Source organism: Idiotropiscis lumnitzeri, chromosome 20 (genome assembly GCF_059441095.1).
Source record: "Idiotropiscis lumnitzeri isolate Australia: NSW breed Sydney's pygmy pipehorse chromosome 20, RoL_Ilum_1.0, whole genome shotgun sequence".
NCBI classification, from domain to species: domain Eukaryota; kingdom Metazoa; phylum Chordata; class Actinopteri; order Syngnathiformes; family Syngnathidae; genus Idiotropiscis; species Idiotropiscis lumnitzeri.
This window is the reverse complement of record NC_142410.1, coordinates 9306578-9329139: the sequence shown is the minus strand read 5'-3', so window position 1 is coordinate 9329139 and position 22562 is coordinate 9306578. Positions and strand designations below refer to the sequence as shown.

Genomic DNA, 22562 nt, shown 5'->3' with positions numbered 1-22562 from the left:
TACATTCAATACACTAACATGAATTCGCCAAAAAAAATAAAAATAAAATCGAATTTATGCTGTTTTTAGGGGTATGGGGATTATGTTAAAAAGTTTAATTGTATTTTCAAAAATATTCAAAACAACTTAACTGTGTTTTTCAAGAACACAAGTCAAAATGTAACAACAGAATTTAAGTGAGGTTTTCTGAGAGAATAATTATGATTCATGAGGAAGAAAAGGTGGAAAAAGGCAGTATGACAAAGTAAAACGATAATTGGACTTAATTTAATTGTTTGAATCCAATGTAAAGTACCGTAAGCTCTTCTTCGCTCCCTTTTCAGGAGAACCTGACCACAATTGCGTATAACTTGAGACCACCAACAGGCCACTGGTGGAACTGCAGGTGTGACCGTTTGGTACAAAACACTGCGGAGGTCCTGAATTAAAAAAGAAAATAAATATAAATTTCAACCAAAATCACCACATCATGTATTATTATTATTATTATTATTATTATTATTATTATTAGTAGTAGTAGTAGTAGTGGTATTGTTATTATTATTATTATTATTATTATTATTATTATTATTATTATTATTATTATTATAAACATTATTAGTATTATCTTCATGCATTATTCCTTGTGGGTATCATTGTGGTTGTAGACACTTGGCTGGGGTGGATTATCACAGCCCATATGAATTTGAGTCAGAGAGAACAAGCGAGACAGAGAGTGAGCAAGAGAAAGAGCGAGAGAGAGAGAGAGAGAGAGAGAGACTGATGCTTCATTGATCAGCCCATCCTAGTCTCAGGAGAACAGACTGCTTCTGAAGAGACCCCACGGTGAGCATTGTTGTTTTCTTCTTGTTGGCTTTTTGGGAACAATCAAAGATGTACAAAAAAAAAAAAAAAAGTATATACAATGTGTTATTGGTTTGCAGCCACTGTGATGGAACTGATTTGGATGGTTTTGACTTTGGCTGCATGCGCATCAGCTGAGCCGGAGCAATACAGCAGAGCAGTGGTGAGTGATGATAAAAATACTTTGGAACTGAGATGTAGCATAAATTTTGTTTGTTCATTGCTGCACACTTAGAATTACTTTGGAAACTTGCAAACGCTGTCTAAAACTTTGTTAAATATGCTAACCAATATATATATATATATATATATATATATACGAAAAGAAGCGCAAATTGTAACGATACTAATGTGGTTGGTGGCTTCCTTTGAATTTTGCGCTTGGCAGTGGCACCGCATGGGGAAGGGCTTGTTTCGAAATCACTTCTAAGAGATGCACATCTTTCCTGTTTTGACATAGATTCATGAACACATCACACAAGTCTGTTTATGTCACCTGGCATCCGCACCCTCTAATCACTTATAGTGACGGCCCAAACCGTCACATCATTGCGCAACTCCCTCCACAGGGACACAATCATGCAATATTAACCATGAGGCAACCCATCCGATAACATCATTAAATTACGTGAGAGAATCACATATGGGAGAGGAAGTGAAATAATGCACCAGGGATGGAATCACATATTATTGTTTTTCCGTATCGCAATATTTTGCTGTGGTAATCATGTTGGGAGGAAACCACACATGACCGCAGTTCCTCTTTTGTTCTTCTTGGTTTTGCACGCTGCAGGATTGGTTGAGCCGGTATGGCTATCTCCCTCCGCCCGACCCCCGGACGAGTAAGCTGCAGACCAAGGAGGGCATCGAGAAAGCCATACGGGTCATGCAGCGATTCGGCGGCGTGCGCGAAACCGGCGTTCTCGGTAAACGGCCTTTGACTTTGTGTCGTCTCCAGTTTCACTTCAATGGGAGTCAAAAGAATCACACTTCCCCCTCGGGAAACTAGGTTTATGAAAACCAGTGACTTCATGTCCCTGTGAAGGGAAAATACTTCTTACATCTGTTCTTATTCCGACCAAATCTACCCCACCTGTAGACGGTGAAACACTTCAGCTCATGTCGACGCCACGATGCTCCCTTCCCGATATTGTCGGGAGTGAGGACATGTTAAAGAAGAGGAGGAGGAGAAGAAGATATGCACTGTCAGGACTTAAGTGGCACAAGAACGATCTGACATGGAGGTGTGTTTGACGTGAGACGACTGTTTCCCAATGTGGGCTTCATAGTTAATACAGAGTCGAGATTCAATTGCAAAATCAATACGCACCGGTCAGTATGTCTCATTTGGTGATGTGTCTGCGTGACCTCCGTTGCTTGTGGGCTGTCGGCCTTTAGTTTCAAACAGACAACGGAAATAAAATTTTGGACATAGAAAGGTGCACAGGTCCTTTAATTTGATATAATTTTAACATACGTCCTTGACACCAATGAATACTTTTAGGGCTTTGGCACCATCTTGGGGCTAATTAGAGTGACATAAAAAGTGCGTAAAAATTCTTACATCTGATAGAGAAACGATACAAGGAAAAAAATAAAGATGTTTCACCATCAATATATATTTCGCCAATTTCCCCATTGCAGCATCCACAGCTACCCGTCGCCGTCCCTCTCCCCCAGCCTGCCCTCCACCTTGGTGGACAACATCCTGACGCACGCCTTCAAAGCCTGGAGCGACGCGGCCCCTTTGACTTTCCGTCAGTTGGCCAGCGGAAGCGCGCCAAGCGGCGGCGACATCCGAGTGTCCTTCAACCGCTTGCTGCACGATGACGGGTACCCCTTTGACGGGCTCGGGGGCACCTTGGCCCACGCCTTCTTCCCTGGCAGGGACGACGTGTCTGGAGATACACATTTTGATGACCATGAGAGGTGGAGCTATGGAGGTACAGTGTTCCTCCCCAATATATATATTTATATATATCTATATCTATATCTATATCTATATCTATATCTATATCTATATCTATATATATATATATAATTAAAGAAAATATTATATATATATATAATAATTAAAAAAAAATATATTTTTTTTTTTATATATATATATATATATATATATATATATGTATATATTCATTGCATGTATAATTTTGCCTACAGGGGAGACCAGCGGCACCACAGATTTGTTCACAGTGGCCGTGCATGAGTTTGGCCACGCGCTGGGCCTGTCGCATTCTTCCTCGGACCCCTCCATTATGAGGCCGTATTACCAGGGTCCCGTGGGAGACATTATCCACTACCAGCTGGCCCTGGATGACAGACTTGCCATTCAGCAGCTTTATGGTTAGTCACTATTACGGATTTCCACTTAAAAAAAAAACTAAAACTCTCTCTTGACTCTGTCTTGATTTGAGCATGATGGTCTCCAGTTACTTCCCATGAGTCATTCCATGATGAGGAGGCAAGACAAGCACGTTGTCGCAGGTGCCGCAGGTGTTAGGCAGTCCAATGCCGCGAAACCGTCCGTAGTTCCCCTTTGTGTTGCCGTTTTGCCTTTTTTCGTACAGACAAAGGCCTCGAGGCCCTTTTGTGAATTGTGTTGCAAAGTATGGAATCTTGCTGAATCACTGTTTTGTAACCACAAATGTCATCTTGATCATGTGTTACTGCCGCCTCTCATCATGATGACTCACTGGCCTCCTTTGAAAAGTCGACATAAACCAGATGCAATTATCATATATGTGGAATTAATTATCAGACTCACCAGATCTGTAAAACATATAGGTAATCTAACTTCGTATGTTGTACTGCTTGGAAACATTTGTTTGTTCAGGTGCATTTCTGAAAATGTACAAACCGCATACAATTATAGGACGGTTTTAGTTTTGAAATGACAAGGTGCCGGCATCCTGTGTGATAACACGCTTGCCAACTTTGCTCTTTTACAGGCAGCAAGAAGGGTGAACGACCAGGAGGTGTTGACCCTAACCTCCCTCGTTTGCCCAGCCCTCCTCCAACCAAACCAACAAAGCCGTGAGTTAAACTACATTTGCAAACTAGCGAACAAACAAGCATAAAAAGATGAAAACAAAATATATATATATATAGATAAGGTGCTATTTTGCCCAAATCAGGTCTGAACGCCATAAATTATTTCATGAGGAGTTAAAAATCAAATCAATAATGAAAGTAAAATGAATACAATCAAATGCAGTATGCTTTAGTAGTGTGAATGTGAAATAAGTAGGTCAGTAAGTCAATAAATCGGTCGGAAAAAACCTGGAGTGGCTCCGAGTGTCGCTCTGGCGCCCTCTTGTGGATGACTTTCAAACTTCTTCCAATGCAACATGCGTAACTTGTTTTTGCCTCTGCTGTCTCAGGTCTGACCCCTCAGTCCATGACCGTTGTCAGGGGGGATTCGACGCGGTGGCCAACATCAGGGGGGAGGTCTTCTTCTTTAAAGGTAAAAATAATCTCATGAATTCCACAAATCTCCTCACGTATCACTCAAGTCTGACTTGAACTCCCATTCTGTGTTCTTCTGAGAAAAGGTGATCAATTCTGGAGGACCTCACGAGACGGCTCTCTGGTGTCGCTCAATCCGGCTCAGATCAAAAACTTTTGGATCGGACTTCCTGCGGGGACGAAAAAGATTGACGCTGTGTATGAGCGGAAGAGCGACAATAGCATCCTATTTTTTATTGGTGAGAAATCTGACCAGAGTTAAAGATTGTGAAGTCCAGGTCCGGGGTCACTCCCTGCCATTGTGAATGGTTAGGGTTCGATAAGTGTTTACTTGCGCTCCACTCTCAATCAGGATCTCAGTACTGGGTCTTCAAGGACACGGTGGCCATGAGCGGCTATCCTCGCCCCCTCTCCGAATGGGGGATGAAGAGGAAGAGCGGAGCGTTAGTGGACAGAGTGGATGCCGCCTTTATCTGGGCTCATAACGGCAAGACCTACCTCTTCAGCCAAGGCGAGTTCTGGAGGTTCGATGAGAGTCGAAAAGTCCAGCAGGGTACCAGGCAGCCGGAGTCGGGCTATCCACGTGACAACAGCCTCTGGACCGGAGTTCCCACCCTCATGGATGACATCATCAGCTGGGGCGAAGGTAACATCACTGACAGCCCGGCTAAACCGGTGGTTCCCATCTTTCTTAGCGTCGCAGAATTCTCCTCTCGGGACTGTGTGACATTCAGATGCCACGATTGCCAAGACGTGACCAGTGTCGAGATAGAATCTTTCTATCTGACAGTGGTGCGAGATAAGAAACAATAACCTTTATTGGTCCCGCACTGTGGAATTTTGCAACGAGACAGGCTGGTCTGCAACGTCGCATTCCTATCAACTGATAACCACATAACTAACACGTCACATACTCCGGATGTCATGGGGAAGAACGCCGATACAGTTCAACAAAGCAATCTAAATCAAGTGAATTTATTTTTTTTTTTTAGATTTTCAATGCGGCCTAAACTCAGTATTCTGATTAATATTGCGTTTGTGGAGCGTGAATTAAGCCGCAAAATCCACCAGTTTTTATCCAGCTGAGTGGGTGACCATTTTGACATTATACCGCCCCCTGCTGTCGACTGAAAATGACTTCCCAGTGACTCTCTCAATCACGCCTCGCTTATTTCCTGCATTTGGTCATGTGACGTTGAGCGCTTGGGCACTGTGATGTTATTTTCAGTCAACAGCAGAGGGCGCAATAATGTCAAAATGGCCACCCCTGATTTGAAACAGGTGGATTTTGCTGCTTAATTAATATTCCATAAATGCATTATTAATCAGAATAATGTGTTTCGACGACGAGTGAGGCCTCATGGAACATATAATTGCCAAGACAAAAAATTTTTTTCACTTGACTTCCCCTTTAAGAGGAATATTCACTGATATTTGTTTGTTCACATGCATCCATTTTTGTACAGCCAATCACAAGGCTTCTCCTTCTCCTTAGGTGATGCCTATTTCTTTAAAGACAACCACTATTGGGTGCTGAAGAGCGGTGGCATGAACCAAGATGTCGTCGAGCCCAAATCCATTGCCGTGGACTGGCTCCGTTGTCCCGCCGCCCCTTCGACCTCGGTCCCGGTCCATCCCGACGGGCCAAACAGATGCCGCTGCGACCTCACAGGCTCGTCTTCCTCTCTAACCAGCAACTTCCTCCTGGTGTCTGCTTTACTGGCCGTTAAGGAATTTGTGAATAAAATAGGAATATGAGCTGTGGTGCAGTTTGCGCTGCGTGTTCAATCGTTCTCTGAATCACCCCAGTGTGAACTATTTGATTTGATTTTTTTTTTATTGTATTTTGATCACAATGATCCATAACAAAAATATTCGCCCCTCTTTGTATTTTAAAATATTTTGTATATTCAGTATTGTTCAATAGCTGTATGACCGTGTCAATCAAAAGTGGAAAATGTTGTCTTTGTGATGAATGGATTTGTTCAGCGATTATTTTTGGATGTCAGTCAGTTATGTAAGTCGGCTTGTGAACGTTATCATTAAAAGGGGAATGGAAAAGGTTTTAAATTGGCTCATATCGGGTCACATGTGCAGAAGAATTCATCGTGCAGGACATTGTGAAAGGAATCTCACTTGCCTGTGGCAGCACAACACTCGTTAACTGCCATTGACGGCTAAAGACGTCAAAGATACGTTTTTTTTTTGTTTGTTTTTTTACTCAGCTGGTAATGAACGAGTTAATTAATATCTCCTACGGGAACTCATAACTGGCACAGTATTGGGTTGATGAAACAGGAAAAAGATGAAACTGAAAGTTAATGGGCTGGTTCCTCCCTCCTAGAAATGATTTATTGGCATGGGAAAGTTCACTTAAGTTCCACCCTTGATTTCAGGAACAAATCCAATTTTTTTTATTCACAAAATGTAGGCACACAATTCTTTATTGACATCTGAGATATGATCAACCGGGCAGAAAATAAAAAGCCGTAGTGTACATTGTGATTTGACTTTATTAACAAGAGTGCAGCTGACTCATTCATCAAGTTGTTTTTGTTTTAATCAACCTTCATCATTTCCTCTTTTCCTGTTTCAGTGAACGCACACAAATTCACGTACAGTAATAATTGTGATACGTATGCAAGTAGCGCATTAGAGGACAAACTTGATCCAAATCAACTGAAGATCATAAATATCTTCACATAGCATGTTCGGGCTGGTGGCCGCTGCCGCTAAAACGATAAAAAAAAAATAAACAAAAGAATCATATCTTATCTCTTGGCTTACATTGACCTTATATATAAGACATCCCGCATCAAAACATGCGGAATTAATAAGACAGTATGTTGCATTCAGTACAGTATCATTCAAATGGTCGATTCAGTTCACAGACACATTGATGGAAAAACAAAAAAAAAAAACAGTTGGGATAATTACGTGCCAGCGAAGGCAGGCCACTTTCGCAAACTGGTTTCACTGCGAGAGATCAACATTGCGTTAGTAACTACTCCCCAGTAACAGGCTGAGTGTCAACAAGCCCAGGGAAACGCAAGTGACGGAAGCAATGCTGGTGCCGCCCGAGCCCGATTGCGTAGAGCGAGTGGTGACGGGCAGGTCCGGCTGGATGCCCCTGAACACGTCCACCATGATTGGTGATGTTTCGTTTCCGATGTGCAGCATTGTGCTGAACTTGTCGATCTGGGGAGGAAGGGAGAGGCATTGGCAAGTTAGGAGCGTTGATTGGTTTGTTTTTCTGACTCTTTCTCTCTCTCTCTCTCACTCTCTCTCTCTCTCTCTTTCTCTCTCTCTCTGTCTCTCTCTCTCACTCACTCTTTCTCTCTCACTCTCTCTCTCCCTCTCTCTCCCTCTCTCACACTCTTTCTCTCTTGCTCTCTCTTTCACTCTTTCTCTCTCTCTCTCACTCTCTCTCTCTTTCTCTCTTGCTCTCTCTCTTTCTCTCTCTATCTCTCTCTTTCTCTCTCTCTCTCTGTCTCTCTCTCTCTCTCTCTCTTTCTCTCTCTCTCATCCCACAAAAACTCACCAAGTCTTCGCTGACTTTAATGGTATCTTTAAAAACAGTCCAGACCACGGCTTCAAAGCAGGCGGGTGTGGTGAGCGAGCCGAGATAGCGGTAATATTGGGAGCGATCCACTCCATCCAGCAAATCATCCAGTGAGAGTTCTTCTCCAATACTGACGATTTGATCTGATGACAAATGATAAATTGTTCCAATTTGACAGGCAATGCTCGTAATTTAAGGCATGTTTGGGTCGGGTGTGGCCTTACCGGCCAATGTGATGTTCATTAGGTATTGGGTGAGGGTATTCCAGCTGGCAGGCATACCAGAAGTGTTCGGCCGAACCTACATTTAAAAAAAAAAAATGTAATGACATCAAATTAAATTCTAAAGTATGTACATTGGCGTATCACATGACAATGTCTAACCTCGATGAGGAAGCCAAGAGCCGCAACTCCCATGGGATCATTGACGGCCAAAGTCGTGTTCCCGTTAAAGCTGGACTTGATGTTAACGATGTGCAGCTGTGTGCCAGAATAAAAAAGTGAGCACATTTGCACGGTCGGAGACGGGTGCGGTAAATTCAGAGCTCACCTCCATGGGGGAGCGAACGCCATTCACGGTGTGCTCTGAACCGGGCACGCCGCTGCGGTTGCCCCAGTGCAAGTGGAACTGAAGGCCATCGTAGACCTCGGGGAGACCTCCTCCGGAAACCTGCACCCCGGATTTGAAGTTGACTTTGACTGAAAAGGAGATGGGATGGAAAACGGATCGATAAGTCCAAACGGGTTTGCAGCCGAACACAAAAAAATGTCGGGCTTGCTCACCTTAATCCAACAGTGAAATAAAATGACGAAAACATGAAAAATTTGAGTAAAATACATAATTCTCACGGAGACCAGTAGCATTCCATAATAATTTATTGTTAAAAATATTGATTAACTCATTCACTGCCATTGACGGCTAAAGACGTCAAAGATCTATTTTTTTTTTTTTTTTTTACTCGTCTGGTAGTGAATGAGTCAAATGACATCTACCGGCAAGCTGAGCAGATTAGATTGCAACTGCAGCACAGAGGCAGGAATCTGATCAACCCGAAAAATCCAACATACACATACGGGAAGCAATAAAACACGGAGAAATAAAACGAATAGACTATCAGGAATAAAATAACGCAATCTCATGGAGGAAATAGTCACATTTCGGATGTAAATGAGGTTCAGCTACTCACCAGTTTTGCCAGTGTTGGTTATATTATCTAGTATGTTATTATTGTTGTAGTTCACGAAACTGAATTCAGTCAGGCTGTCATCCATGGTGGCCGTCGAGGACACGATGTTAATGGGCGACTGTCTGCTTCCATTGCAAAACTCTGGCACAATGGTTGGCCATTGGGCGTCATCTGGAAGGAGAACCAAGCGGTTGAGGGTGAGCAATAAACGGCAATGAGGAAGCTGAGATAAGACAAGGTGACTACTTACTGCACGTTGGGCTGTGATAACACCAAGCTGGGATAAAGGTGAAAAGGAACCAGGCAGACGAAAATTAGTGTCTCATTCTCCAGCTCGTGTGTTGTTCTGATCATTTTGAGTCATTTCGAGAGCGAGAAGTGGCAATAATGGAAGGCTGTGGAAGGTTTTACTTTGATGCTAAAAAGTGCTAAATTGGCATCAGTGCGATTTTAAGCAAGCCACCAGAGGGCCATACGACTTTTGGAAAAGAAATGTAACGGGTAAATTCATTGCTGTGTTTACAACATTGATGAAGTGTTGTGACCTCCGATGGCTACAAAAAAAAGTTGAGAAATTCTTACCAACTGAGGCTCCGGCACAGTCGACATCCGCTACAAGGCTGCAAGCAGCAACGATAATGAAGAAGCACCTCATCTAAAACGATCATGAAAGTGTAATAAATGAACACACAGGGGGAGCGTTATCCAGTCAGTGTCAATCAACCGCTTCTTTTTTTTTTTTTTTTTTACTCTACGAAAAAAAAGCGGTGCCGCGAAATAGAAAAAAAAAAATAAATGAAGAAGAAGAAGAAAATAAATCATCTCAAAGAAATCGGACCATGTAATGCGTAAAATTTCGAACAATCCATCGTCGCGTCTCACCTTTCGTGCAGCGGTGTGTGTGTGTGTGTGTGTGTGCCACCTTGGCATCATTCCTTCCTCGGCTTTTATATGCTCGGCTCGTCGGCGGAAAAAAAAGTCTCTATTATCATCTATCCTCCACCTAGCCCAACCCACAAGTTTCTTTTCGATACGAGCGCATTCTTTTCTGGCTTTTATTTTGTTTTCCTAGACGTCAGACATCACATGTAGATTCCAGAGCAAGAGATATAAATCTGAGTTTTGCTGTGAATGTCACTATTAAAATGTTATTGATTAGCAAATTAACCTGTCAACCTGGGAAGTTTAGGTGAAAAAAGTATATATGTAGCCTAATTTTTTTAATTTCATTTTTTAAATTATTTTACAGTTACATTCTATTCATTATTACAATAACTTTCCTCTTTTAAAAATGTACATACTGCGACGAAAATCAAATAACTGTAATGTAAAAATACAAGCTAAATTCTGACAGGGTAATCAAACATAGGGACACCATGACTTGCAAAATCATATATATTTTAATTTTAATATATTTTAACGGCTTTGCTCATACACTCCGTCCACATATTTATAGATGCATCATAGTTACAGATTGCAAACTAGATGATTGACACGATTACGTTTTTGGGAGGAAAACTTTTATTTTCATGCAAGCCGTTTTAAAAACGTAAATTACACACAAGAGACATTACACTACTCAGTGTGCATATACCGTGAACCAACGTCTGCATGTTTTGATATAATTATCATTATCGCTACAGAAGGTCACCAGGCAGGTTTCGTGAGACTGTCATCGTAATTGGCAATCAGCGGTGACCTAGTTGGCTTAATTGTATAGCCTACAGAGATACCATTCATTATGTCATTACTGCTCTTGACTATTACCACTAAAGGATTTGGAAGTTTCAAGTCACCTCCCCAAAAAGTGCCAGCTTTCCAAGACGGAAACTTGGGTTCTCCGGTGTGAACCGACCTTGGTGGGTTCACTCGTTTTCAGTTCATTTTGACAGGTGATAGCTTTCGACGCTCTGTCACACAATGCATGCTCATGTTACATCAATCTGGACCTTTGCCAACAATAATTGTTACAACAATCACAATAACCCGTACGGTGCAAGTCGCTGAAATGTGGTTGTGGTTTTCCTAGTTCATCTTTATTTGCATTCACAACATTTCCGGTGTGTAGAGATTCATCCGGAAAAGAATAGATGAGGGCTGTGCAACCAAAAGCTGAACAATTTTGATGTTACTTGAAAAGGGCTAAAATCTGACTAGACAAAAAATTATTATTGGAACCAGTCACAGGCGTGGGCAAACTACGGCCGTTTTAATCCGGCCCGCCAAACTTGAAAATAATTAAATTAATTATTTTCTAAATACTCTGGTGTGTCAAACACGGATATTTTGTTGTAATGCTTTTATTCATTTTCATTTAAAATTAATTATTTTTCTTTCTCAGATGAGGTGAGGTTACCAAAACACTCCATCTGGTCCGGCCCCTCTGTCAAATTTTAGAACCCATTGTGGCCCGCCAATCAAAAAGGTTTGCCCTCCCCTGAGTTAAGAGAAACTTGACAAAATGAAAACAAATAAAACCACTAAAAATTAAACATGGCTATGTCCTGCCGTTACATGTACTTTATTTCACACACACACACACACACACACATGGATAAGTACCAATAACAATTACAGGTAGGAGGTCTTGAAATGTTTGACTGATAAAGTGCTCAAACAGTCAACAAAATTGACACTATATCCTGACAACAAGATTTAAAGATGAAATACACCAGAAATAGCAATCACAGGAGAAGGCGACAGAACTGAACCAGAAACACAAAGAAAACAGCGGGTTTAAGAGCAATGCCCGCAGCCGTGGTGTAGATTTTCCGGCCATGAAGATTCTGCGTGGGCCGGAAGACGTCGCCCAAGCCGGTCCGGTTCGGGAACATCATCAGCTGGAGGACGACAAAGCGTGAGAGTCTGTCAACACACCTCTGGTCTATTTTTCTTAAAAAAAACTCAAGTTTCCATTTTTTGGGGTTTCTATTTCTATCAATATTTACAGACAGAACAGAACATTTGCCTTTTTTTTTTTTTTTTTTTTTTTTTTTACAAAAGTTTGTCACGTGCAAGCAACTCCATGGACACTTTTATGTAATCAACAAAATGAGATCTTTTGACTTATGTCCTGTAACATGTCGTTCAGATACTGATCAGCCGAGCGCGCAACAGAATGTCTTCGACTCACCTCAGTCACACACGCAGTTGATCAGTATCGAGCTGATATGTGCTAACGAGCATCACAGGAGGTGATTTGAGTCCATATTTGCTGTACTGGACATCATTTAAAATTTAGATTTATCGATCATATAATCCAGGTGTGGGCAAACTATGGCCCGGGGGCCACAAGTGGTCCATTAAACGTTTTAATCCGGCCCGCCAAATTTGAGAAAAAAATTAAATGAAGAAACCTTGTTAATGTTTTATTTTCTAAATACTCGGGTGTGTCAAACACAAATTTCTTTTTCCGTCTGATGAGGTGAGGTTACCAAAACACTCCATCTGCCACTGGTCCGGCCCCTGTGTCAAAGTTTTGAACCCACTGTGGCCCACCAATCAAAAAGTTTGCCCACTCCTGAAATAATCCAACAACCTAAAATCTAACTAAAATGAATTAATGAATTACAAGTCTTAATCTTTTCACTTTCATGATTGCGGATCAAGAAATATTTTACATGTGACGGTCGATATAAATACACGTTCTGTAAGGCATGTTAAAAGCCCTATCATTTTATTTTAATCTGATAATTGCGCTACTTGTTCCTCACACGCCCACATTCACACCCTTCATGAGGCGCCTACCAGGTTGTGGTCCACCTTGATTGAATCTTTAAAGACGGTCCAAATCACCGCTTCGTTGCACGAGGGCGTGGTTAATGAGCCATTGTAGCGGTAGTAAGAGGTGAGGTCCACATCGCCGAGAAGCTCAGCAAGAGACAGCTCCTCCGTGACCTCCACCTGTGAGCCTGTATTCCAAAAAAATAAAAAATAAAAAATAAAATTTTTTTGTTTTATTAAAATACTTTTACATTTTTTTAGATAGGGAATATTAGAACAGAAAAAATAAAATAAAATAAAATAAAATAAAATAAAATAAAATAAAATAAAACAAAATAAAATAAAATAAAATAAAATAAAAAAAAAAATTAAAAAAATAAGAAAGATTGCCATAAAATAAAATAAAAAAAAATTAAATAAAATTAAATTAAAAAAAAATTAAAAAATTGCCAAATATGCCAAATATGCCCCAGAGTATTGGAGAACTAAATTGTAAAGGGGGTGTTTTTAATCCGGGTCTGCACATGCAAAATCATACAAAGATATACTTGCACACACCAATGTTTTTTATCTCTGCCAGATAGCTGCTCAGTGCTTTCCAGGTGCCAGTCATTGAATCACCAGAGGAGTCATCAGTGGAGTCATCAGAGGAGTCATGTGACTATATTGAAAATTGTTATTTATTGGCTAGTTTTTTTTTAATCCAAGACATCACATTATTTGAACCTTTCCTATTAGGCAACATTTTTTTTCTGCACTCACGTCTTCATGTTGCCCAGCAGCGCCGCCACTTTTCTTAGTTGCAGCCTATAAAGAAATTGCACCATTTAAGTCACAAAACTTTTGAAATGCAAAGAAGAAAAATAGCACTATAGAAAACACATAACATAGGAACATAAATGATCAGAATGTTAATTAAACCGAAACAACCAATATCACGATTAATTCATTTTAGTTTGTGTAGCTACACCTTTTGTGTTCAAATATCTGTTGCTATATTGTAACGTTATAAGCACCAGCACATGAAAGCAAAGTGTACTCAATAAAATAAAAAAATAAAAATAAAATTAAAAAAATAATATATATATATATATATATATATATATGAATAAATTTAATAACTCGTAAATTGTCTGGTATCATGGAACGCAATTTGTCTCAACATAGCTCTGCCGTTTAAAATTTTTTTTGTTGCTTAATAAGCCATTCCTTTTTTTAAAAAATGTTTCGGGCCATTTGGAAAATATTCAGATAAGGAATTTAGATGAGGAAGTTGAGCTCCTCCTTTTGAACTTCAAAGCTAAAAAAAAAAAAAAATACAATTATATCTAAAAAAATATTTCAATGAAAACAAAACAACGACAAACAATCTGAAAAATGCAGTTTGTCTGGTTCGGAATTACAAAATCCAACCTGCTTCTCCCCACGAGGGTAAAAAAATTTGCGCGTGCAAGGAATGAACCATTTAGACAAGTCATGCCATAAACAATTTGTCAAATAATGTGCGTTTAAGATACCGAGTGTGATTCCAAAATGTAGTTTTTCGGGACATTTTAAATCAATAATAGCTAATCGCTTGTATATCATTATTTCCCCCAATAATGGCACTCACATTACCTCAATAAAGAATCCCAAAACTGCCAGGCCAGTTGTGGTGTTCACCGCCTCCTCCAGAGTTAAATCCTTCCTCTTGTTCACTATGTGTACCTCAAAAATACAAAAATAAAATCTCAGAAAACAATAAATAACAGTTTATGATGAGATTTCCGAGCACCTCCATCGGGAATCTTTTGGAATCCACCGTGTGCTCGGAGCCTTTGGAGTTTTGGGATAAGGAACCCCAGTGGAAGTGGAACTGGAGAGTGGAGTAGACGTGACCCAGGCCACCCCCGGAAACCTCCACAGCCCCGTCCTTGAGTACAAACTTCACTGAAAAGGGACACCACACACACACAATTGATTAGAGATGTCACTTTTTAATTATTTGATCGTCAAATGTGAGGGGCAAAATCCTCAATTTCCCATTAAAATAACAATAAAACAAAAATGCTATTCCCGCACTGTCGCTAATAAGTTTTTCATACTCCGTTAACTTTCAAGTCAGTAGGCATTTCCAAACCTGTGTGTCCGGTATTTGTAATGTACTTGATGACATGTTTGTCGTCAAACTTTGTGAACGAGAAGCCGTCAAGGCGCTCGTCCTTCACGGCTTTCTTCAGCTCGATGTTGACCGGTGACTGGCGCTCGCCGTCGCAGTGGGAATTGGGCAGAAGGTGCCACTTGGTAGGATTGAAGTCTACGAAGAAGATTCGAGGATGATAAGCGTTCCGCAGTTTGGCGAATTTTATTTTCCACGTACGTCGCTATTCTAAGATTTAGCTTGGATAACGACTTACCACAATCGTCATCATAGCACCAAATATGACCTAAGGTGGGAGAAAGCAATGCAACAAATTCAAATATTTAAAATTGTTTAAATTATTCAGCAAATAATGGATAAATTTGCATGAATTGAAAATGGAAGTTTGGTCTCAATAAAGTATCGGAAAATAAAAAAGTTAAAAGTCCCTGTTGGTGAAAATATCTAAATCTAAATCTAAATCCAAATTTGACAAACCGCAGAAAAATGTTTCGGTAACAACCCTGCCAAGTTGAAATGGTTAAAAAAAAAGAAAGAAAGAAAGAAACCACAAATTGACAAGCAGGTCGCTTTTCCTCAACATAACAACGAGGCGCTCTAACGTGGCCAAACCAGTGCAAAAAAACAATGTCCATCCCACCTGCTGTTGCGCTAGACATGAATAAATTATTTATTTATTTATTTTTAACTCTCTCTCTCTCCGTGGTTAACAACGAGGCACTCTAATTATACAATATTATAAAAATTAATTAATTCTAAAATATTACTGCTTTAAAATGTCTTTTTTATATCCACATGCGCCAACTCACTGGGCGGTAGAAGAACACCCGGAGAAGAAAACACTTGGCGTCCATGGAGGTCTTGTATGGGGCGATAGACGTTGGAAAGGCCCGTCTTGAAGGGAAACTGATGAAGCTGAAAGCAGATAAGGAGGAAGTAGGGTGTAATTAAACGAGTGGTAATTGTTGATGATGTCGTTGCATAACAGCTGTCACTCACACACACTGTTACGATTTGACTTTTGTGGCGTTTTTCTTTCGGTTATGTGTCTGGCTGGGACAGAATAACGCTCTGATTAATTGACGATTTCATTTAATCCAAAAAATGTAATCTCTGAACTGTGAAGCGGATGCGCTAAATCCGCCGCCGTGCCGGCCTTCAAGCTTAATTGAATCTATGCAAACCAATATTGCAACAAAGAATTCAAGACAAATGTCAGCGCCTTGATGTGTAAATCGTCTGTTTGTCTATGACTTGAGTTGTTTACAGAATACAGACATGTTTTCAAAGTGCCACAGAAGTCGTCAAACCGGTCGAGGTCACCGGGCTCCGCCCAGTCGAGCCCCCATAAGCGTGCGAGGACAGCATTGTGAACGCCAAGGGAGCCGTCACCATCAGATGACGAGGAGATGAATGGCATTTGGCAACGCGTTCAACAAACGATGGGATCTTTTAGTTCTGAGCCTTCAGAGGGGAGTCAATCCGTCGAGATACTTATGAGAAATTGTCGAGGGTGACGTGAACTTGGCAGCTGTGCCGTACTTTTACAATGTGAGGATCAAATCAAGACGGGTAGAAAATATTTGGAGAATTCTGAGCACAATGGCTTCACGGGCAAGGATTTTTTTTTTTTTGTTTGTTTAAAACTCATTCAATACCATTGACGGCTAAATACGTCAAAATCCTTTTTTTTTTTACTGGGCTAGTAGTGAATTAAGCTTTACAATGGTGCGTTTCTGACAGCAAATAAAACGAGTGGTTGTACGTGCTGCGAATGACGTGTAGTGATCAGCATCAGTAAGCAAAGAAAATGCCATTAAACTGCAGCAACTTAAGTGCAACCGATATGAAAAAACAAAATAGTTTGTTTGACAATATATTTCTTTTTAGCTGGCATTTTTTTTGTGTGTCAGAGCATTTCATTTTGTTTTTTTACATAAATTGACATGGCAACACTAAGGCTGAAATCTGACTAGACAAAAAAATATTATTGGAACCAGTTAATACAGGTGTGGGCAAACTACGGCCCCAGGGCCACATGCGGACCGTTAAACGTTAATCCGGCCCGCCAAATTTAAAAAAAAATTAATTGCCCACCCCTGTTTTAGATACTCGAACAAAAGATGAGTGAAGTGAGGCTACAACTTGAACTTTTCAGTCTTCGTGACTCACCAGAATTTTATTCACGCTGATGGGCTCCTGAAACACCGTCCAGGCTACCACTTCATTACAAGAAGGTGTAGTCAGCGAGCCCATGTAGCGGTAGTATTTGGTGAGGTTCACATCCCCAATGAGGTCATCGATGGAGATGGCGTGTGTCACATTGACTTCAGAGCCTGTGGCCAAAGGCAAAATACATAAATACACAATGTCAGATAATTGGAGTTTCCAAGAGAGTTAGTTAATAGGTTTGTTCTGAAGCAACTTGCAACATTTGAAATTGATTAATAATGCATAAAAGAAAATAACAGATGACATGGGGACTTACCCCAAAAAGAATATATGACCATATTTGGACAGGGCTTCCACGTGACAGAGGCAAAAATGTTTTATTTTTAATTTTTGTAAATTATCAAATTTATTATATTAAATGTATTATTATTATTATTATTATTATTATTATTATGCATGCATCCATCTTCTGTCCCGCTTCTCCTCTCTAGGGTCGGGGGGGGTGCTGGACCCTATCCCAGCTATCTTCGGGCAGTAGGCGGGGGACACCCTGAACTGGTTGCCAGCCAATTGCAGGGCACACAGAGACGAACAACCACCCGCGCTCACACTCATACCTAGGGGCAATTTAGAGTGTTCAATCGGCCTGCCATGCATGTTTTTGGAATGTGGGAGGAAACCGGAGTACCCGGAGGAAACCCACGCAGGCACGGGGAGAACATGCAAACTCCACACAGGATGGCCGGAGCCGGGATCGAACCCACGCCCGATGCTGTCTCTCACTGTGAGGCCACCGTGCCGCTCTGCCGCCCTATTATTATTATTATTATTAATAATAATAATAAGAAGAATAAGAATATTCTGTATTTTTTTATATATTCTATGCTTGATGTGTGTCCAAGTTCTCATCCATTATCTTATTTAATGCCATATTTTTCTTATTCATTGCGCTATTCTGGAATTATTTATAGCTGAATTTGAATTAAATCATAATAGCAGAGATGAGCAGCTGGGAATAAATTCAAGGACGGACGAGCAAGTTGTTCAAGCTGTACCTGTGTTTTTCAGAAGGTAAGAAGTCAAGGCACTCCACGGACCAGACAAATTTTCTTCTTCAGTTGCCTAGGAGGGACAATCATCAGAAAGTTTAGTGAGCCAGAAACACAACTTTGCTGTTCAACTGCACATACGTTGATAAAGAAACCAAGAACGGCGATGCCGGCGGAATCTTCAAGGGCTTGCGCCACCGACAGGCCTTTCTTCAGACTCACAATGTGCATCTGCAAAGGAGGACGCCTTTTAACTTCACGGAAGTGTATTTTCTCTTTTTTTTATTTTTTTTTTTATTAAAACAAGCTAGTCAACTCGATAAAAATACTGCTCCACACACACACACACACACAGTGTACCTCCATTGGGTATCTGTGCCCGTCGACGGTGTGCTCTGACCCGGGATGGTGCTCTGTGTCGCCCCAGTGGAAATGGAGTTGGATGGTGGAATACGTGCCGTTGAGGCCTCCTCCGCTCAGTTCAACCTCGTTGTCCTTCAGTAAGAATTTGGCTTGGCAAGAGAAGCAGAGGTGAGACAGAGAAGATCATTGTAGGCTAGTCGCTTTTGTTTTTATGTCGCTTCAAGGACTTCATGGGAATTGTCGAAAATATGAGCTGTAATAGAACCTCAAAGAATTAATAACGACATTCATTGTCTGTAATCAACTATATGTTAGTTTAAACGGTGGCCGACATTTGACCTTTTTTTGTACCTGTATGTCCTGTGTTTATGATGGCCTTGAGGGAATTCTCAGACGAGAAGTTGACAAACGAGAAGCGGACCAGTTTTTCATCGCTCTCAACGTGGCTGCTCAGTATGTTGACGGGGGATTGCCTTCGACCCCCGCAGAAAGAGCCGTCCAGCTCTTGCCACTGGTTGGGCGTGTGTTCTGTTTAAGGAGGGGGGGGGGCATTCCAAACCATCAAGCTTTACTTTTTTAAACACTCAGTCACAAATGAGCACTTACTCACCACAGCCTGTGTAGCACCATGTATCTGCGCTGGGAGCAGCTGACAAAAAAAAAAGATGGAAAATACAAATGAGCATAAATGTGGCTTCTTCAGCCTTCATCTTGGTTTTATTTGCATTGCCAAGTGCGTACTTTTGAAAATGATACCGATACTATGGCATCGATACTTTGACAGGCATAGCAGAAAGCTTGTGATTAGGAAGAGCTAATGTGTCAGTTGTGTGGAGATACAGGTTACAACTTTTTTTTTAGCCAAACGGAAATTCAATTTAAAAGTATGCCATGTTCAAGAAAACGTGTTCAAAATTTTGGAACGATATTTGGTCAAAACAAAACACGAGCGAGTTCTCATATTCTGTCTATAGGTATTACCAATATTGTTTGTTCGTTCTTTATTTTTTTGCCTTGTACTGTAACATCAAGAAACTTGAATCTAATCAAATTCCACATCTACCGCCTAACCCGACAATTGCAAACATCGGAACCGTTATAAAAAAATCCCTCAAGATCGTACCTAATGATAAAGACAACATGCGTTCAGTTCTCGCATCATATTTTTATTTGACCTCCGGATAATTGAAATGACAACCCCAACCCCTAGCAAAAAAAAAAATGTTGACTGATTTCACTCACCATTTTTTATCATCACACTCAGGCACAGCACAATAAAGGAGAAAAGCATCTTTACAGAGAAAGGGAGAGAGAGAACGATAAATGACATTCAAGTTACGTATATTTATTATCACCATGCCTAACTCTTGGTCGCAACATAAATAATGACACCTTCGGTAACTCATTTTTTCTTCCTCCGCGGTCTGAGCAGCGACTCGTCATCTAATTTCACACAATCTGCCAGTAAAACGCCACGAAACACTCAATCTGCATCAGACGTCTTACGCCGATTGATATAGTTGCAAACAAATCAAACGTGGAAGCTTTGAGAGAGGAGCATCCTACCTTAGAAATCGGGCCTCCAGTCCCTACTTTGTTAAGAAAAAAAATATATATATATATATATATATATTCACCTTATCTGAGTATATTCATGAACACTAAAACACATCCAAATGGCAAATGTGTCTCAATACAGGTGGTGATGAAGAGTGGGACGGATGCTTGAGGGAGGGGAGAGGAGGGCCCCCCCCCCCCCTAGCTGTGTACAATGACAACATTTAACCTGCATCGGGGAGACATGAAACCCGACCACGGATTTGAATTATTTTGTTTCTTTCAGTCAGAGCTGTGTTATCACAATAAAGTGTTTTTTTTTTATGTTAGTCAGTCACCCAAATTGAAATGACACTGAGTAGCCAAAATTCTAACATCTGATATGATAACAATGCTCATTTCAAGCAAAATCTATTTGGAGAGTGTTTTTTATGCATACAATGGAACGCGACGTCCTTAATATTAATTGATCCTGCACTCACACACATATTTGTTTGTTTTTTTAAATAGCACTATAAAGACCAAGCCTCATTTCCACACTTAAATGAATGCAACTGATTAATTAATTCAAATATAATGTATAAAATTATCATTATATTATATTTATAATATAATATAATGAAACAGAATGTACAGAAAATAAAAAAGCTAGTTTTAATGAAGCCTAATTAGGTTGGAAGAGAACGCCCAGCCACTCTTTCGCTCTTCGCTGCCCTTCTCCCTTTCCATTCTCACCTTCTCGTTGCGATGGGTTTATTTACAGTAAAAAAAAAATTAAAAAAAAGGAAGAAAGAAAAAAAATTATACCTGAAATTTGTAACACGCAGAGTGAAAGACTTTAACACTTTGTCAGAGAGCACACAAGAGAATTTTCGGTGCATTATGAGGACCGTATTTTCAGGAATAAGGCCCAACTGTATATAAGCCGTAGCAACTATTTTTTTGTAAAAATAATTTTTTTTAAAAATATAAAAAAAAATAATATGCATGCCCTGGCTATAAGCCGCAGTTTTCTGTGTTGAAAAAAAAAATGTTGTTCACTGCATGTACAGAACGATTTTGTTCTGTAAATGCACATCAAGGTCCATAAACAGATTGTTGAAACAGTGCCTTTTAACACGGCAAAAACTTTGCTAATTAAAACAGAACAGACCCAAGAGAGAGAAAAAAAAAAAAATCGAGATTTATTTTGCGTATTTTCTGAACTATATAGCGCCCCTACTGGTGAAATGAAAATCTGCAGAAAAGCCACACCGTGGTTCAAAATCGAGGAAAAAAGAAGCTGCTTATTGTCGAGAAAGTGCATATTATAGGTAGAAAAAGACATCATTGGAGTTTTGATTTATTTTTTTTATTTCATTACCATTCCCCTCATCCTTTTAATGCCACTTTTCGCAATTCACCCTGAAGTTCCATAGTTGCACAAAAAGGCCATGCATGTTTACCCAATGATAAGCATTAACAACTCACTTGACCGGTTCCGCTTTGGTGGTCTACAAGAATGACAACAAAGAATTCTGACACCACAATAAAGCAAGTGGTATCTTTTGAGGCGAGCGGCCACAATGGGCCACATAAACAACAGTGAAATCCCGCTAAAGCCGAGTCTTCCGGCGCACTCGACCGTGTTTGAACACAAGACTACTTTTTTAAGTTCTTTCGTAAACTGACACCCGAGAAGCAAAATGATACTCTCGGGACTACAACTCCACAACTTAAACCGGCGCTATTTGAGAAAAAGCGACGCGTTCCGAGAAAACAAGACAACAAAAGCCCAATGATATTTTTTTCACGAATGTCACATTCATCCAGAGAGAACCAATTGGGGCAGACGTCTCATAAATAAAAACTGTCGCATTTATTTTGGAACTTGGAAGTCAATGAATCAAGACGTCACAGTTCCTTGTTCATTAAAATGTTCTCAATGTTTCATGGAACACATAGTGTACTTCCCCTCCCACTTGGAAACGTTCAGACTTATTTGAACGAATCCCAAAACTAATGTGAAATGAGTTCAATTAAAATGTTTTGATTAAATCTGATGAAGAAGACCGCAATCGGGTGCTGATGTTTACAGACATGCTGGAAGAATTGCCAATGGAGCAAAAAAAAAACAAAATAAAAAAAATAAAATATAACAAGGATCACAACACGCATACAAATAGAGGTTGTTGTCAATTGGACAGGAGGATAATCTTTTATGTGCTCCACCTTCCTTTTAATGACATCTTGTTCATGGTGCGGATTAACTCAAAACTTGGTGCCAGTGTCCTTTTGTACGCTGCCAAGGGCAAACCGGTTCCAACCTGTCCTTATTTGGCTTACCTCATTTTCAACTCAAGATCTCCACAAAGTCCTCAGCGCTTAATGCATTAAATTGAGAAATCTGCTCATCATCACGCCAGGAAAGAGGAAAGAAGGAGTTTTTACCAGGCGTGTTTGGATGAGTTTAAAGATCCAAGCAGCCGATTGGTCGCGAGAGCTACAGACTCGCTAAAA

General features: G+C 40.4%; 3 protein-coding genes and 1 long non-coding RNA gene across 5 annotated transcripts; 1 reads left to right on the top strand and 3 right to left on the bottom strand.

Moving 5' to 3' along the window:
* Positions 1-697: 697 nt before the first annotated feature.
* mmp25b (matrix metallopeptidase 25b) lies at positions 698-6797 on the top strand. The gene is made up of 11 exons (XM_088283884.1): positions 698-825; positions 924-1006; positions 1637-1769; positions 1943-2087; positions 2488-2786; positions 3007-3189; positions 3795-3879; positions 4227-4309; positions 4398-4550; positions 4664-4957; positions 5807-6797. Exons 2-11 carry the CDS (start codon positions 932-934, stop codon positions 6067-6069), a joined length of 1713 nt encoding a protein of 570 aa, XP_088140010.1. The 5' UTR covers positions 698-825; positions 924-931; the 3' UTR covers positions 6070-6797.
* On the bottom strand, positions 2318-4957 carry LOC148317559 (uncharacterized). Of its 2 annotated transcripts, XR_015840004.1 has the most exons (5): positions 4810-4957; positions 4565-4721; positions 4126-4481; positions 3611-3687; positions 2318-2741 (listed from the first exon to the last, which is right to left on the bottom strand). It is a non-coding gene; the product is annotated as an uncharacterized LOC148317559 (long non-coding RNA). The 2 variants fall into 2 exon arrangements; XR_015840005.1 differs by lacking the exons at positions 2318-2741; positions 3611-3687 and adding an exon at positions 2997-3546.
* A 64-nt stretch (positions 6798-6861) lies between the features above and the next one.
* Positions 6862-10000, bottom strand: LOC148317557 (carbonic anhydrase 4-like). Its single transcript, XM_088284833.1, has 9 exons — positions 9942-10000; positions 9642-9714; positions 9310-9336; positions 9060-9230; positions 8423-8571; positions 8257-8352; positions 8098-8173; positions 7853-8016; positions 6862-7509 (listed from the first exon to the last, which is right to left on the bottom strand). Exons 1-9 carry the CDS (start codon positions 9990-9992, stop codon positions 7309-7311), a joined length of 1008 nt encoding a protein of 335 aa, XP_088140959.1. The 5' UTR covers positions 9993-10000; the 3' UTR covers positions 6862-7308.
* Positions 10001-11557: 1557 nt separating this feature from the next.
* LOC148317556 (uncharacterized) lies at positions 11558-20129 on the bottom strand. Its single transcript, XM_088285292.1, has 17 exons — positions 20073-20129; positions 19749-19797; positions 19117-19155; positions 18858-19034; positions 18504-18655; positions 18285-18374; positions 18150-18216; positions 17095-17258; positions 15732-15837; positions 15179-15208; positions 14902-15078; positions 14557-14711; positions 14400-14489; positions 13545-13589; positions 13341-13443; positions 12807-12970; positions 11558-11899 (listed from the first exon to the last, which is right to left on the bottom strand). Exons 2-17 carry the CDS (start codon positions 19795-19797, stop codon positions 11744-11746), a joined length of 1764 nt encoding a protein of 587 aa, XP_088141418.1. The 5' UTR covers positions 20073-20129; the 3' UTR covers positions 11558-11743.
* Positions 20130-22562: the final 2433 nt, after the last annotated feature.